The sequence below is a fragment of the Maylandia zebra genome, linkage group LG14, assembly GCF_041146795.1.
Source record: "Maylandia zebra isolate NMK-2024a linkage group LG14, Mzebra_GT3a, whole genome shotgun sequence".
In the NCBI taxonomy this organism is placed as follows: Eukaryota; Metazoa; Chordata; class Actinopteri; order Cichliformes; family Cichlidae; genus Maylandia; species Maylandia zebra.
Window position 1 is genome coordinate 28,822,934 of NC_135180.1, and position 16,434 is coordinate 28,839,367.

Consider the following 16,434-nt stretch of genomic DNA (forward strand, 5'->3'; position numbering starts at 1 on the left):
GTTGCTGCAGATTTGTTGCCTGGACAGCCATGATAGTACTGCACATAACTGCATTAAGATTTGTTGACTGTGGAGGCTTTTAGAGTACTGTACAGTGAGCTTATTTTCATGTTCAAGAAACAAGTTTGAGATGTTAGAGACTAATGTTGAGACATTAGTCTCCAGCCATTGTAAAATGGGTATACTGTGATCATAAAGGGATGATTATGGTCAGCAATAATACTCAGGTAGGCTGTGGATGTTAAATGATGCGTAGTGTGGCAAGAAAATATCCCCACACCATGACACCACCAGCAGCCTGAATCATTGATGCAAGGCAGGATGGATCCATGCTTTCCTGATTTGTTTTGTTTTTAATGCCAAATTCTGACCATAACATCTGAATATTGCAGCAGAATTGGAAACTCGTCAGACCAGACAACATTTTTTCCGATATTCTGCTGTCTAATTTTGTTCAGCCAGCTTCAAAGTTTTTATGTGTTGTGCTTTCAGAGATGTTCTTCTGCATACCGTTTTTAGAACCAGCGGTTATTTGAGTGTACTGTTGCCTTCCTATCAGTTGAAAGCAATCTGGCTATTCTCCTCTGACCTTTGACATCAACAAGGCGTTTGTGGGAAAGTCCCAGCAGATCAGCAGTTTCTAAAATATTCAGGCCAGCCTATCTGGCACTGACAACCGTGCCATATTCAAAGTCACCTCTCTTCCTCATTCTGATGCTCAGCTTGAATTTCAAGAGGTTGTCTTAAGCATGTTTACATTCCTAAATGCACAAAGCTGCTGCCATGTGATTGTATGATTTGATATTTGTGTTACTGAGAAGTTGAACAGGTGTACTTGGTGATGAGTGTATATGTATGTGTATTTTGGTACTTTCTGTCCTTGTGCTTCTTAGCTGAAGCAGTCTGCATTCATTAATTGAATTACTTATCGTTCATCGGCTAATCAATGTTTAAATAAGTACAGTTTGAGAGAAGAGAAGAAAATCTATTGTCCCTGAAATCATTTTAACCTCAGTTTCACTCCATGCAAACATGTGGCATGCATTTTGTAACTGTTCAAGCTGATTTAAATATTACGTTTCTATTTTATTATGTATTCACAGCAGAGAAAACAAAGAAAATACAGATATGAAGCAAACAGAGCATGGGAAAGAGGCTGGAAGTTGAGACTAGTCTGTTTTGCTTCTCACTGTCATGGTGCTCTGATGTCATCGTAATGCCAGCCATACCACCGCTCCCCCTTGCCTGGATAGCGTTGGCGCTCTAAACACATAGTAGAGCAAATACTTTCTTAAGCTCGAGTATTCCTCGGGATTAACGTTTTAAACAGCCTGGATACAAAACAAGACAGAATTACTAGTTTGTGGAAAGGTGTTTGGCGGCAGAGAGGAAAATAGTTTTGGGGAAAAACCCTGGGAAATGAGCACCTTATCACTTGTGACTGTGTATATTAGATGTTCACTCGTTCGCTCTCTCTCAGTGCCCACCGTGCCGCAGTTTGACTCGTGTGTTGGTGGAATCGTATCGGACCGTCAAAGAGTCGGGCCAGAAGTTTGAGATAGTGTTCGTCAGCGCCGACAGGTGAGCGACACTGCACCTGCCTTTTGCCTGTTAAGAACCCAACTGGGTCCCTGCTTACTTGTTGTTATTAAAACCAAGAAATCAGCATCTGTTGTCTTCCTGTTCGGTTCTCCCCTCCACCCCGCTCAGGTCAGAGGAGTCCTTTAAGCAGTACTTCAGCGAGATGCCATGGTTGGCAGTGCCTTATTCAGATGAGGCTCGGCGATCGCGGCTCAACAGACTATACGGAATACAAGGTATTTCACCAGCTCCATCACCGTTATCGCTGAATAGGCATGTTTTTCCTGGCCTGTTATGCTATTTATCCATTGCTTTGTTGAGAGTTGCAGCCAACTGCATCACTGCACAAAAGGCAGAAAAGCATCCATCATCTCCCTGTGATAAGAGGCTGATGCTAGTGATAGTGTTGGTTAGTTACGCTGTTGTTTTTATTGGCAGATGTAAACAGCAGGAAGACAATAGTTCTTCCTTATTAATTTATTCAGTTTTGGCACTTTGAGCGCTACAAGTCAAGATCCTTTTAGTTACATCACATTCAAGAGAAGGCCAATTTCTTCAAAATCTAATAAATAACAGTACAGATCAGGAAAAAATATGTATATGTGATTGAGTACAGTGTGCCTTTTAAGATAAGAGCAGAAAGGGGATATATCTATTTTTTTTTTTTCTCTCTGCCAAACTTGGTTATGTTACATACTGAAACACTGGCACGAAGGCTTGACAGCTCTTTGTGTTGGGCGGGCAAAACAGCAACACAGATCGCCCTGCAGCCTGGGGAATGTGGGCTGGTTATCCAGTTTACCGTCTCAGTGCGGAAGTGCCGTGCCTTCCTCCCGAGTGTGTTAGTGGATGACTCTGGATGAAGTTAGCGAAAACTGGCCGTCGGCCTGTCCTGCAAAGAATTTGAGGAATGTGTACTGGACGAGTTAACACTGCCCCCCCCCCCCCCCCCCCCCCACACACACACACACACACTCACTCAAACCCCTGCAGTCTCTGATTTCCCCCACCTCAGTTAACTTCAGTCCACATGTGCAGACAGGAATTTACTGATTGCTGCTTGCTTGCCTGATTTGTGTCTGTTTCTGATAAAGGATTGTATTCACGGTGCGGGTGGCTTGTAAAAGCACTGTCAGAGGGGTAACGGACAGAGCTAGAGGGAGGTGAGAATCCCCAAAAAGAGGTTTAAAAAAAAATCTCACTGTGAAAGGGAAAAGAGTGCGTCATGATGCGATAATTAAAGGAAACGACCCATAGCACCTCCCAGGCTTTTGCCCATTTCCTCCCCTCCTATGTTTCTCTTCCTTTCATCATCATCATCTTTCTCCATTCCAGGTATTCCCACATTGATTCTGTTGGACACGGAGGGTCACATGATCACGCGACAGGGCCGGGTGGAGGTGTTGAACGACCCAGAGTGCCGGCTCTTTCCCTGGCACCCTCGGCCCGTGCTCGAGCTCAGCGAGTCAAACGCCGTGCAGCTCCACGAAGGGCCCTGCCTCGTCCTGTTTGTGGGTGAGAGGCTGAGGCTTTATAATTCGGCGAAGTTCCACATGGGGCTCTGTCTGAATGAAGTGGCATTTATTTAGAGCATATTGAATGTCAGACACTGCGGAAAATTCTTCCAATGGCGAAAGGTCCCAGAGGGAAATGCTGTGGGAAATGCTTCATGTAGTATTTACTGTTTCCATCTATTTATATGCTAATACGGGAATGCTAATGCAAAAAAGAAAAGAATTTTTCCAGTGAATGGCACTGAATGATTTAGACATTAAGGTGTAGAGAGGAAACAGACATGGAAAAGAATTTGAGAGTGCAAAGTGATGACCCTCAAAATATGAGACCACCCTGGTGTCTCCTGAGGCCAAACCAAATCGCACAACAAGACTGAGGACCATCTGTACATGTAGTTTCTTTCATCTCTGCACTCATCTGTCCTCCAGTTGCCTATCCTTGCAGCCACTACTTTCACTCATCTGTTCGTCTTTTCCTCTCCCATGTGGCTTCTTCATGCTTTTAACAGAGCTCTGTTTCTCTTTCCTGGTTAATGCAGACGCTGAGGAGGAAGGTGAATTGGAGCCAGCCAAGGAGCTGATTCAACCAATAGCGGAAAAGCTCATGGCCAAGTACAAAGCGAAGGAGGAGGAGACGCCGCTGCTGTTCTTTGTGGCTGGAGAGGTGAGATAAGCCGACAGAGTGAAATACCATTTCACACAAAACTGGCATAAGCTGGGGTTTGTTTGTTTTTTTTTGGGGGGGGGGAGGTTTGAACATCCTGCTCTACCTGAGCTGTGCTTCGGGATGATTTAGTCTTTGAATGTACAGCTCAGGCGATCCTGTGTTTTTGGTTTCTTTTTGTTTTGGTTTGGGGGTTTTGAGGCAGATACAGACATGATAGTGAAAATGCCAGTGCAATAACACAGCGACATGCATAAACAAACATTTCCAAACATTTCTGATTTGTTTTTAAGGAGGTGGAGACACGTTAGACAAAAACAGACTCTCAGCAAATAACAGTATTCTATCCAGAGGAGGATTTCACCTATTTTTGTCACGTTGTCTTTGACCACATCCAGCAGTTAATTTCTCACTTTGGCCCTTCTGCAGTTTCTACCCACTACTGTGGGGAAACATCTGGCTCTGCTGCTGCTGCTCGGTGTTCACTACCTGCTTGCTAACTGCGTGTGACTGCTGTGAGTTACTAAAGAGTCAGTTTTCTGGAAAAACGCTGCCTGCTGCCACTAAGAGTTACCCTGCGTGAGTGGCGAGAGTGAACAGAACAGTTCAGGGTCAGAAGACCAAACAATGACTGAAACAACAGTAAAATGACTCATAAAAGGATAAATGTAGAGTTAAAGAGATACTTTGGAAACACAAAGTTGCATATTGACAATGTCAATATATGTTTATATTCAACAATTAATTTTAGCTGCTTTGGATTTGAGTATTTAAGGGGATGTATTAGTTTCAAGTAATGAAGTCAGCTTATTTACAAGTAATCCCCATGAGCCAAAAGCTCAGGCTTCAGGGTGCTCTGTAATCTCTGATGCTGCTTTCCATTTGAAGTGGGAACTGAGAAATCCAGAGTTACCAGTTGGAATTTTCCACTCTAGCACCCCCTTCAGTCAAACTTTCCACTCAGAAAGTCAGGGCAGCCACACCAACCTTGACTTTGCAATTAAAAAAAAATTAAACTTTAGAACATGTGCATATGTGCAGTAGATGATATTTCCACAACTTCAGTGGCTACTAAAGCATTTGAGGCCCTGTTCTTGAATGTGCAAGAGAGGCATTCAGTCCCATCCATGACCTACAATTCAACTGTGCGCCTCTATCATGATGGGTAGACGCAGAGCGTGGCAGCGCTCTCCCTCACAATACTGACAAATCATCCTTTCTATCTGCGCAGTATCTCCTCCCACATCTTCCCCGTGTGGGATGAGCCGTGGAGTTTTCATAATACTTGTTATCTTGTGTTGTTCTGCCTTGACCTCTCCAGAACTGGTGCAGCAGCAGACATAATTACCGGATTAGATACCTCTCCTCAGTTCCCCCGCACTCTGTCCTCCAGCCAGCCTTCCTCCCAGTTCAATCTGGGGGTGACGGCACTGGTTTCTGGTGTGTCACTTGCCCAAAAGCAGGCTCTGGTTTCAGCTGCATGTCTCGCACATGTGCTAAATGGCAGCTCAACTCTGTCTGCTTTGGAATATCAGTGGCACATGTACGCAGACCTAGAAAAGCTTAAGTTTTAAGGAAAGCACGAGTTGGACTGATAGCGTTTCGTGTTAAATGTGTCAGGTCAAAGAAATGTTGGCACAAACACAAAGAAACGCTGTTGCACTGGAGCTTGCGGTTATTCAGGAGCAACACATGCTAAGCCGTATACTTTTACATCCATGTAGTGCAGGTCTAATTTCCTGGCTGTAGCTCAGCCGGCTATGAAATCACCAGGTTTCCCCCTCCAGACTGGGTTGCGTCAGATATCGCTTCCCATGTCAGGCATTCTGTGAAGCTTCCATGCTCTGGGCTCCTTCAGCTAAGCTTGTGCCCTGGTAGGCACACACTTCTCTGCCAGACCAGCTGCTGGGTTTTCTGTGTCCATGAGACAGCAGTATGTTGGCAGCCCCTCAGGGGGGAGGCCAGTCTGAGCTGAATGATACAGGATCTTCTTACCCAACTGTAAAAAAACATACGCCACAGGGTAGTACAGTATACTGATTTATAATCGCAGAATGAAAGATCTTTTGTTCTTTAACTTTTGCTGTGTTCTGGCTCTTGCATGCAAAATGAACTTGAGCGGTATTATCCAGTCACATAAGAATTTAATAGACTTTTGTGGCAGCCAGAAGTGACTGTGATTCTGCTCTTCAAAGCTTTGTTTTTGCCTGCTTGATTTGTGTGTGTGCGCGTGTCCCTAAACAGGATGATTGCTTTGACTTTGAGATTATAGTGGGTTTCATAACCACTCTGGTACTGCATTTATTCAAATCATAGCACACTGACAGTTTCTTTCGCATTCATTATGTTTTAATGTAAAATGTGAATGCTTCACATATGCACATTTTGATCATGTTAGTGGAAAGACAAGGTCATACTGTGGTCCAACATGTTTATACAGATCAATAGTATAACAGTGGTGGTCCCTCGAGGTTAATGCCTCGGTTTTTGCCTTAATAAAATCTTAAAGAGATTACTTGTGTTTTTAAAAAAATGACCTGCACAGTGGGTTCATTTCTGGGGTCAGCCTCAAGTGGCCATCCAAGGCACTCTACTGTTATATGGCCTTAGCTAGTAACAAATGTATATGGGGTTTTGTTTGTTATTGCTTTTTCTGTTTCTGCGGTGAGGTGTCAAGCAAAAGCAACAAGTGGGGATATAATAACCTAACCGGCCAGTCAGAAGGGTTATGCTTAATTATCTTACCAGCTAGTGACCCAAGCAGGTCTCATTCAGCGATGTAGACAAGGGCTCTGGGTTGTGAGAAAGTCTGTGCTGTAGTAGAGATGTCCAAAGCTCGATCTTATGCCTCCATGTTTCTAAATGGATGACCGGTAACTTTACATGTGACCATGTGTGTAAGCATGTAAGCATTCACAGGAACAGTATTTTATCTATGCGGGCATTGCAGAAAATGACCTCATGCAAATATTGACAAAGCACACAGCTAAACATCAAAAAGGAAGATAAAGGCCTGTGATATTTAGCGATTGTGTGTTTATCTAGCTTGTTAGCTGCTAACTAGGGGTGCAACAATACTCATATCGATATTGAACCGTTCGATACAGTGCTTTCGGTTCGGTACACATATGTATTGAACAACACAAAATTTTTAATTTATTTTATCAACTTTTCTTCTGACGATGCTGACTGTGTTGAGAGCTCAGTGTATCTGCGTTCGACTACTCCGCCTAGGCTGCACTGTCAAGCGCAGATCCACTGAGCGCAGCGCAAGCTAGCAAGACAGAAGCTAAGCTCCTTACAACATGGCAATTTGAACCTCCCCCACCTTCATTCAGATCTGGCCTTTGGAACTATTTTGGTTTTCATGTGAGGTATGACCCTGAAGGTAAGCGCGTCATGGACAAAAGTAAAACAGTATGTCGATGTGCCATGCAATGCTCAATTACATTGGTGGGAAGTAGTGCGTTAGCGCAGTTAGCTCATTAACGTGTTGACTCCGTCCAGCCCCACGCATGGGGCGATCCTGGTAACTCGTTAACAGAGATTTGCGGCATTATGGCGTTAATGTCATTTTAACGAGATTAACGCTGACAGCACTAGTGGGAACACAACGAATATGACTGCACATTTACCCGACATCATCGTAGTGCAAAGACAAGTGGAAGCAGACAAAAACAACAAGCACACATGCTACAAACTTTACCAGAGTCATTTAGACAGCCGTTAGCACATGATTCTCCTTATGGGGACCTGATATGTTTAATATGCTGCTGAGAATATAGCCCAGAAGAAGCGTATAGTATAGCTTTTATTTTGGAAAGAGCCATTTCTCTGTAATAAACTCTCTTTTCCAAAGATGAGCGATTTCTCGATCAGATAGATGTATTTTTTTATTATTTTGTTGTTTCAGCAACATTACATTTAAAAACTGTACTTTTGAGTTAAAATATATATTTATAATTTTAATAAATGACAAATTAAAAAGGCATGAACATTTTTTTTTTGTATCGAAAAAATATCAAACCATGACCCCAAAGTATCGAACTGAACTGTGAATTTTGTGTATTGTTGCACCCCTACTGCTAACAGGCTACGTCCACACTAATGCATTTTTGTTTGAAAACTAATCGTTTTCTCTCAGTTTTGGCCTCCCGTCCACAGCGAAAACGGAGACTAAAAACTAACTAAAACATGACGTATGTTAATCATATGATGCAGTCATGTGACCAATTAAACCAAGATAGCGGAGGGCATTATACAGCAGTTGTTTTGTTTGCTCTCAATTTTAACAGCCCTATTAAAGATTAATATCAGTCAGTACATGCTCCAGATAGCTTTTCTTCAAATTCTTTAACTAGCACTCGCTTTTGCAATTTTGTACTTTTGTGTTACTGGCAGCAACAACTCCAACTCATTGTTAGTCCATTTAAAAAAAACTCGGTGCTTTTACTCAACATTTTGTCGCGATGTTTCAAAGATCAAGAAAGTAAATAAACGACAGACAGAAATGAGGCAGGTCCAAGCTTCTTGTTTTTCACGCATGCGCAGTACTGGGACGTAAGTGTTTTCAGACGTTTCTATGTGGACGAATCTACTTGGGCTAATGGAACACAATTATTGCATTGACTGAGAGTTTAAGTTATAACTTTTTTTCCCATCTCATAGTACTGTGTATAAGTCTTGAGACACCCCTCATTTCTTGACATTTTGCAGGGAAAATGGGAAATGGGCGAATCAATATACTGGAATTTTGAAATTTTTTGCACATTTCTATAACTGTAACTGTGTAGAAAAATTAATCTGTTGGATTTTTTTATTTATTTATCTGTGCACCACGTAAAAATGTTTTAAATTTCAGCAGTATAAGGTAGATATATCTATGACAATGACGACTTTTTCTCAGGACATCAAAGGTGACCTGTGAGATGGACACAACCCCAGCTCAGGAGCGAGTGGCTGGGTTCATCATTATCAGCTGAATCCTTATCAGATGGTCGATGTCTGTCTGTGAAATGCCACAATGTATCAGTAATCAGAACAAGCCTGGCACGGCCCAGCAGGTCCCACACGGTAAACACAAGCTGAGCCTTATCACAGCTGTGAGTTTGGGTTACAGCAGAGGCCCTTTGTCTTTTTCTTTTTTCTTTCTTTTGTTCTCGGCTGAGCTGCAGAGGGCCCCTCTGAAATGACTGCACCTCGTGAGAAGCGTGTTTGCGTGGGTTCTCTCCGGGTACTCCGGCTTCCTCCCACCGTCCAAAGACATGCAACTTGTGGGGATAGGTTAATTGGATAATCCTAATTGCCACTAGGTGTGAATGTGAGTGCGAATGGTTGTGTGTCCCTATGTGTTAGCCCTGCGACAGACTGGCGACCTGTCCAGGGTGTACCCTGCCTCTCGCCCTATGACAGCTGGGATAGGCTCCAGCGCCCCCCGCGACCCTGAAAAGGATAAGCGGAAGCGAATGGATGGATGGATGGATATATGCACGGAGGTGAAGACTGTTGCAGAGATTACATCTTCTCATATCAAAAATGCTGAAAAGGTCACACTGATGGATTTTGGAGTTTCTCTCGTTGTGGTTTCTTTACAGATGATCTCTAATCTACGCTTCGTATGGCTGCAAGTGAGCCTGCAAGCAAGAGCTTTTATTTGTAGTCGGAGAATTAAGCAGTATTTCTCTCGTAACAACATTGTCCTTGGTGACAGCTTACATCTGTGAGCATTAAGTAGTCGATGTACGGTGATTTGCAGCATAATAAAATGGTCTATTCAGAGGAAGTTAGCTGCCTATAACAAAACACCACACTTCAATTCATCTGTTCCATCTGTTAGCAGTTTTGCAAAGTAGAGGTCACAGACTTCATCTTGGCATACTTATCCTTTTTAGGTAGCGGTGCAGCTATTTAATGAAAAGTCTGAGGGCTCATTGTGGGGTTTGATCCATTTAACAAGAGTAGCTGCGGATCCTCTGATAACAAAGAAGAGACAACAAATTGAACTTCGAGGAGTATCACATGAAGCAGGAAATCATTCCAAAGTTGCGATATCGTTGACTTTGTTCCACTTAACTCACTCTGTCACATAAATCAGTAACTAACAGCATCAGAGGCCTATATTTAAAGTCCAGCTCTTTGTTGCAGTGCCACCCTCTGGCCTTTCCTTGTATGTTCTGCATTTGAAACTAAATCTTTGCCATATGGAAGTGATCTTTAATCTTTGAGGCTCTCCCTCCAAGCCAGCAAGCTAAGCTCAGGAGAAGCTGGGCCATCGTGTCATGAGGATGAGGAAAATGTTGCAAATGATATTAGTATATTAGCTGTAAGCATTTAAGAGAACTATGTGACCTCGCTAAACCCAACACATGAAATTCATTCACCGAGAATAATGGATCTCTGTCCAGGCAGGAATGCCGGTTGCCGAAGCGCTCGTGGCTGGAACTTTAAGCTGAATTACGAAACTGTGATTTCATGTTCAGCCTCAATAATTGATGGCCCTCTCAAGCTTGTTTGAAAGTTGCTGCTTCCTTCCCCCCGTAGTGATTCATATCTATAATCTCTGGGTACAGAGGTTGTAATCCTGACTTGTTAAGGGGTGAAAGGTGATATCAAGCCTCAGGCTAAAAAAATGGTGAAGCTGTTTTAAAATAACTGGAAAGAACTCAAACTGGAATCCCCACTATACACCCAGCAGCAATGTATTTTTAACACACCCTCTCTCAAATCTGCACTGCTCCATCTCCCGCTAACATCTGCGATGGGAGTCAAATCTGATGTGGGTGAGCTTTTGATAAAGGAAGGATGCTTCTGGACACCCACCGGGGTCCTTCACATCTTTCTATGCAGCAGGATGTGTGACTAAGGAGCGGCTCTGTGGTCTCCCTGGGCAGGCCGCCTGCAGGAAGATGGCAGAGAAGAGTTTCTCATATTCTCTTTCAAGAAGTGTGCATTAATAAATGGTGTCAAGCAGTTCTGGATTTTATAGCGTGGCATAGTTAAAGTGCAGGGCGCTGTCCTCGTTTTCTGAAGTGTGAACTGCTGTGGAGTACGGAAATGTCTAGAGTGTCTCCTCCAGGTTTTTGGTTGTACTTCAAATGCCATGTCAGCAAATGTGGCCAGTATAAAAGCTCCCTCTTATCTCCCAACAAGAATCCCCATGCCATGTACAGAACTGCATCACTTGCAATCCTGTTGATCTTTGTGGGGCATTTTCAGGCATTTTAGGTGACATTTCTACACCAGAGGTTTAGCTGTTTGTTTATGCTGCAGCAGAGTTGGGATTCACAGTCTTCTTTCACTTGCAGCCCCTTTTAAATAAAACTGTGAGCCTGTTTACACTTTTTAAATGCATCTTTTGAGCGCTGCGCACAGTGTCATCAGCAAGCACTCGATTTGTTTAGCTCGAACTAGCAATGAAAACAAAATGTTTGAAGTACTAATATACATGTACCGGTAGTTCTAACTGCTGACAGTTCTTGAGAGAACTTCTGGACTGATTACTCATGTTGAGCCAATCATATGTAAGATTTGCCCACTCACCAAAATTATGCTAAAACTTCCAGGCTGAACCTTACACTTGGTGGTGTAGCATTAATCCAGATTACTTGTCTTTTTGAAATGCATTGGCCTCGATAGAGGATATTTTCTTCTAGTTTTTTTTTTTATATATATATAATTTAGAGACTGAAGTTGTCACATTGTGCAATAAATTAAATGAGGTGTAAAACTGAAGTCATGCAAAAGAAAAAATGTTGAATTCACTACACAGAATGTTCAGAACTCGCAGCAACCCAAAACTACAGGGAACAAAGACTTTATATATTTGTATATTTTTATTTTCCTCTCCATCATGATGGAATTTCTTGTGGTATCCCAACCTGTAATGTCAGGATGCTATACGTGACAAGACTTGAAACTTGAAACATGTGGTGAAAGGATGGAGAAGGCAAAGATTTTTCTGTTAAACTTTTTTCTTTCTTTTTTTTACAATTTTAATCACAGGCTTGTTTTAGTCAAAGCAATGACAGATTTGTGTCATTTTGGCCCACCAGAGGCCCTGATTGTAGCTTAACCATTCCCGCATGTGAGGAATGTACTGCTCTATCACACAAAATCACACTAAGCGCTGTACTTCCTTCTCTTTCCCTGCAGGATGACATGAGCGACTCTCTGCGAGACTACACCAACCTCCCCGAAGCGGCACCTCTGCTCACGATCCTGGACATGTCGGCCCGTGCTAAGTACGTTCGCGATGTGGAGGAGATCACGCCGGCCGTGGTGGAGCAGTTTGTCGGCGACTTCCTGGCCGAAAAGCTCAAACCGGAGCCCATCTAAAGAGACTGTCCACGTATAAACTGGACCTATTACATGGGACTCACGCCATCATCCATCCCTGACCTATTGCTACACCCCACAGTTTCCAGGCTCCCACTCTCTCTCCCAGCTACAATCCTGACTGTTAGAGAGATGTCTCACTTTTTACTGGCATTTTAGCATTTTTATTTTAGATGTGTTCCTCTTTCATGGAGTCCCCTCTTTCTCCTGTGGTGCCTTGCATTGACTATAGTCCATACAGTAATATATATGGAGATTCTGTTGTCTTCTTTTTTTTTTTTTTGCCTCAGAAAATTTTTTTTTTTTTTATTCTCTCATGGTGGCATTTCTAGAGAAAACGGAGAATTACCCAGTGGACCTACTTATACAGCCAATCTTTTGCTTTCTGTTTTGTCTGCAAGATTTGTTACTTTTGTTTTCTGAATGAAGTTAAGAAAGAATAAATAAAATAATCTTTTTTTCTTCACAGTTGTATTTCACCTGTAGTGCAGATGTGCTAAACTTGAGTTGGATGTAGCTGTACGCCTTCTTGGCCCTATTTAAATAAATAAATATCCCACAGTTTGACAGGTGCACATACAGTAAAGAGCATGTTCTACTTGCTTGTGACAGACCAGTGACTGATGTTTTAACCCCCCTGTCTTCTTGTGTCATGACATGAGTGAAAGTCATCTCTAGTCAGTTCTCATCTCAAAGTCATTATGAGGACTTTCTGTGAAGGTCCCCCTAATGGAAAAAGTCCAGTTTTTTGTTTTTTTTCTAGAGGCACAAAAATGGCTTTTTTTTTTCTTTTTTTTTTTTGAAAAGTTGAATGTATAAATCCCTTTTATATCCTGCTACCTTAGTCATAGCTTCTCACACCAATTAAACATTCACTGGCAAGCACAAGAGTTTTGTTCCTGCTAAGTTTTATCAATAAAGTTAGCTCTTGAATATGGAAAAGACACACAGTGCAGTGACGCTCCAGTTCCTTTCTCAGAAGTTTAAACTGTGTGGGCTCAAATGACAAACTCAATGTTGCATTTATTATGGGAGAGTCTGTACCTCGACTCTGCTGATGCACTAAAATCTCAGGTGGAATAGAAACTTCTGACCTTGAGCTGTACTGGTAAGCAGGGTAAATGTCTGCACTTTTGCATAAACAATATAGCTGCTAATAAAAAAACATTTTTTTCCATTTGTTTAATAAGAGCAGACATCTGGTTAAGGCTCCAACAGAAAACTATCAGAAGGGAAGAAATAGCTGCTTTTCTTTTTTTGCTTACCTTCCAGCACAAGGTTTATTATGAACTTAAAAGTATTTGATGCAATCTTGATTAACACATACAGCAAAGCTTGTGTGTGGGGGGGAAAAAGTTGCAGTATTACAGAAATTTGATGTATTTTGTTGCTAATACAAATATTTAAATTAAAGCGCACCTTTAAAATTTCCATGAATATGAGGAACTGAGGGTAGTTGTTTTAAGGAACTCACCAAAAATTCTTTGACCTTTCAACTGTATTCATCATAATAATTCAAACTTCCTTTTAACAGGAAGAGACCTCCAACAGAACCACATTCAGAGACTCATTTGGGGGTAAAACAGAAAAAACAGGAGCATGGAGAGGAGTTAATGATGTGAATTAATGGCATGTATACTGATGAAGTGAGGCGAGTGGAGACAACATGCTCAGTACAGCAAGGAAAGTTATCTGCCTGAGCCAGTAGTTTCATAACTGAGGGATGCTTCAGTCACCTAATCCAGATTTATCTCTAAGGTTTATCTGTAGATAATGCTTTATTTTTGGTTTTGGTTTTTTGCAGTGAAAGAAAACAACACATTCAAATTCACATAAATCATAAACACAGTTTGCAAATTTACTGTTAAGAGTATTATATGGGACACTCTGTTCAGTCCGATATTTAATAGAAGCATCATGGAAACTGTCTCTCAGCTTTACATTGATGTTTCTTTCCAGATGTTTGCAGTAGTTTTAAGAGTTGCTTCCTGCCCTCAAACAGAAGAATGCTAGCTGCCATGGCAGAATTCAAGCTGTCCACATCAGGAACAACGGGAATAAAGAGCCTGTGGCCGTCAGTTTTCTCTGCCAACTGGACTGCTTCTAGACTCAAACCATTCGTCTCACCACCTATCACAAGAGCAGTTGGGCTTTGAGCCCAACTGTCATAGTACAGCTTAGTGTCCACTCTGGGGAGTGAAAGTCCCTCATGTTCAGAGTCCGAATCAGAATCGTAATCCTCGTACTCCATGTTTTTGCGGTTGGGTCTTGAGCTGACCCAGCCGTAATCTCCAGCTTTGGAGGGTTCAGGAGACACATTAACCTCTACTTCTCTACTTCTGTCAGGGCTGCCACTGCTGTCGGCCACGTGGACAGTCACGGGTTTAGGGAGATGGTTTTCAACATCATCCCAGTCAAGGCTGGGATAGATGGGAAGGCGGAAATGGGCGCCCATTGCTGCACGGAGAACTTTAGGCTCCCAAACATCCACACAACCTGTTTGAAAAAAATGCAAAGTTCCCAAAATTCAAAGGAAGGTTTCACAGGATTATTAATTTGATCTCTAATAGTTACTGTAAACCTACCCTTTGTGAGGAGGGCATTATGACAGCCAGCAGCAGCAGCACATCGCAGCATAGTCCCGAGATTCCCAGGATCCCGGATGTTGTCACATATCAGAGACAAATGCACTGAGTGACCTTTACTTGCAAAGTTTAACCGTGCCGGATCTGGGCGAGAAAATATCGCTGCAGAAGAAGAGGTCAGAGTCAGAAATAATTGAGATATTAGTGCTTCATCATGAGCCAAAAAAGAAAATCTGACCCTTACCGATCACTCCCTGTGGGGCTACAACGTCAGACCAGAGCTTGATGTCCTCAAACTTGACTTTCACTAGTGTGGCCCTTCTCAGCTTATCTAAGGGCAGCTCTCTGAGTCGATCCACCGTGCTGAAGAACACAGTCTGTGGTTTAGCACCAGCATCCAGGGCGTCACAGATCAAACGCCTGCCTTCAAGAAGGATTTTACCTTGGTGGTCCCGAAATGTCCTGGAACGAGCCACACTCACTAACCTCCTAGAGCAGAGACGTGGAGAAAGAGGAGGAGAAGGAAGGAATGGCTTCAGAAGGATGAGGACAGCTACAAAATCTATGTCTACCTTGAGACAAGATGTTGATGGAGGCCCACATGCACCCGGGTGTCCTGACATACATACTGCAGTTCTTGACCTTCTCATAAAATTACACAGTTCCTCTCTTGGCACCCTATCATATCCTTTCTCTAGATCCACAAAGTTACAGTCCGACTACTTCTGACCATCTCAATATTTCTCCATCAGTTCTCTCAAAGCAAACATCACATTTGTACTTCTCTTTCTCACTCACTGACCATCACCTCTCTCGTTAATTAAGCTTCAAAAACTCTTTCCCACATCTCCATGGTATGGCTCATCAGCTTTATCTCTCTGTGGTTGCTACATCTCGGCACATCAACTTTGTTCTTGCTGTATTCCTAATAATTGTGCTTTTGTTTTGTATGCCAGGGCCCATGGCCTCTGGCTCAATCACCTCTGCTACTGCCCTCACTCGGTGAGACTTACGCCAGTCTTTTATCTCCAGGCGAAGCCCTCTCATAGCGCAGTCCGTCCACTTCATTCTTTGTCACAGTAAAAGCATGTTTCGTAGCTGACTGCTCATCAGTCCTCGTCCTGACAGAGTTTCTCTCTTCGTGATGCTGTGTACCTGCAGATATGATTCTTCCCTTGGTCTCCCTCTGGATCTTTGGCTCGTCTGACTGAATCTGAGGCACCTTTACGACTTTTCCCGTCTCGTTTTCAGGAAACAGCACTCTGACAGGTTTCCTCCTCAGTCCGCGTACATACCGTTTTGATTCCACAGTGACACAGCTCCTGGTTGTTAGGAAAGCATGTCGCTCTATCATGGAAATCAGGCAGATCATGCTTCTTGAGTACGCTGCCATTTTGCCTGCTTTCTTCTTCTCTCATCTGTCAGGATGTTTCAAAAATACAAGCTAACCCGCCTAGCGCCACCAGTTTTTAATAGCTGATATTGCGTTTACAAATTAAAAATAAACCAAACACATTTGGTGGCGTTATTAATGTAATTATTTAATAACATAATGTGTTACAAATTGTTAAACGGGTCCTATAGTAGCCGTTTTTTTTGTTTTGTTTTTTACATTTATTGATGCTTCAAACTTGACGCTTGATCATAATCTCGCGAGAAAACAATGACACATTGGTCAAACCATTAACCTGAGCAGTTAGGGGGGGATTGTGAATTTTATACATTGTACTTTAACGTACAGTCGCCGTTCTTTGCT

The 16,434-nt window shown here is 42.6% G+C and overlaps 2 protein-coding genes across 4 annotated transcripts in view; one reads left to right on the forward strand and one right to left on the reverse strand.

The window, feature by feature from the left end:
• The window catches only part of nxn (nucleoredoxin), a 73,028-nt gene extending 60,047 nt beyond the window's left edge, over positions 1-12,981 (forward strand). For all 3 annotated transcript variants that reach the window (XM_004558181.4, XM_076873299.1, XM_076873298.1), the window contains exons 4-8: positions 1,481-1,581; positions 1,711-1,817; positions 2,917-3,096; positions 3,635-3,759; positions 11,911-12,981. In XM_004558181.4, coding sequence (XP_004558238.1) covers positions 1,481-1,581; positions 1,711-1,817; positions 2,917-3,096; positions 3,635-3,759; positions 11,911-12,093 — 696 coding nt within the window. In that variant the 3' untranslated portion in view covers positions 12,094-12,981. The remainder of the gene's footprint in view (positions 1-1,480; positions 1,582-1,710; positions 1,818-2,916; positions 3,097-3,634; positions 3,760-11,910) is intronic.
• Positions 12,360-16,280, reverse strand: mrm3a (mitochondrial rRNA methyltransferase 3a). The gene is made up of 4 exons (XM_004558180.4): positions 15,692-16,280; positions 14,923-15,167; positions 14,679-14,840; positions 12,360-14,589 (listed from the first exon to the last, which is right to left on the reverse strand). The coding sequence occupies exons 1-4, from the start codon at positions 16,069-16,071 to the stop codon at positions 14,009-14,011; spliced, it is 1,368 nt and encodes a 455-aa protein (XP_004558237.1). The 5' UTR covers positions 16,072-16,280; the 3' UTR covers positions 12,360-14,008.
• Positions 16,281-16,434: the final 154 nt, after the last annotated feature.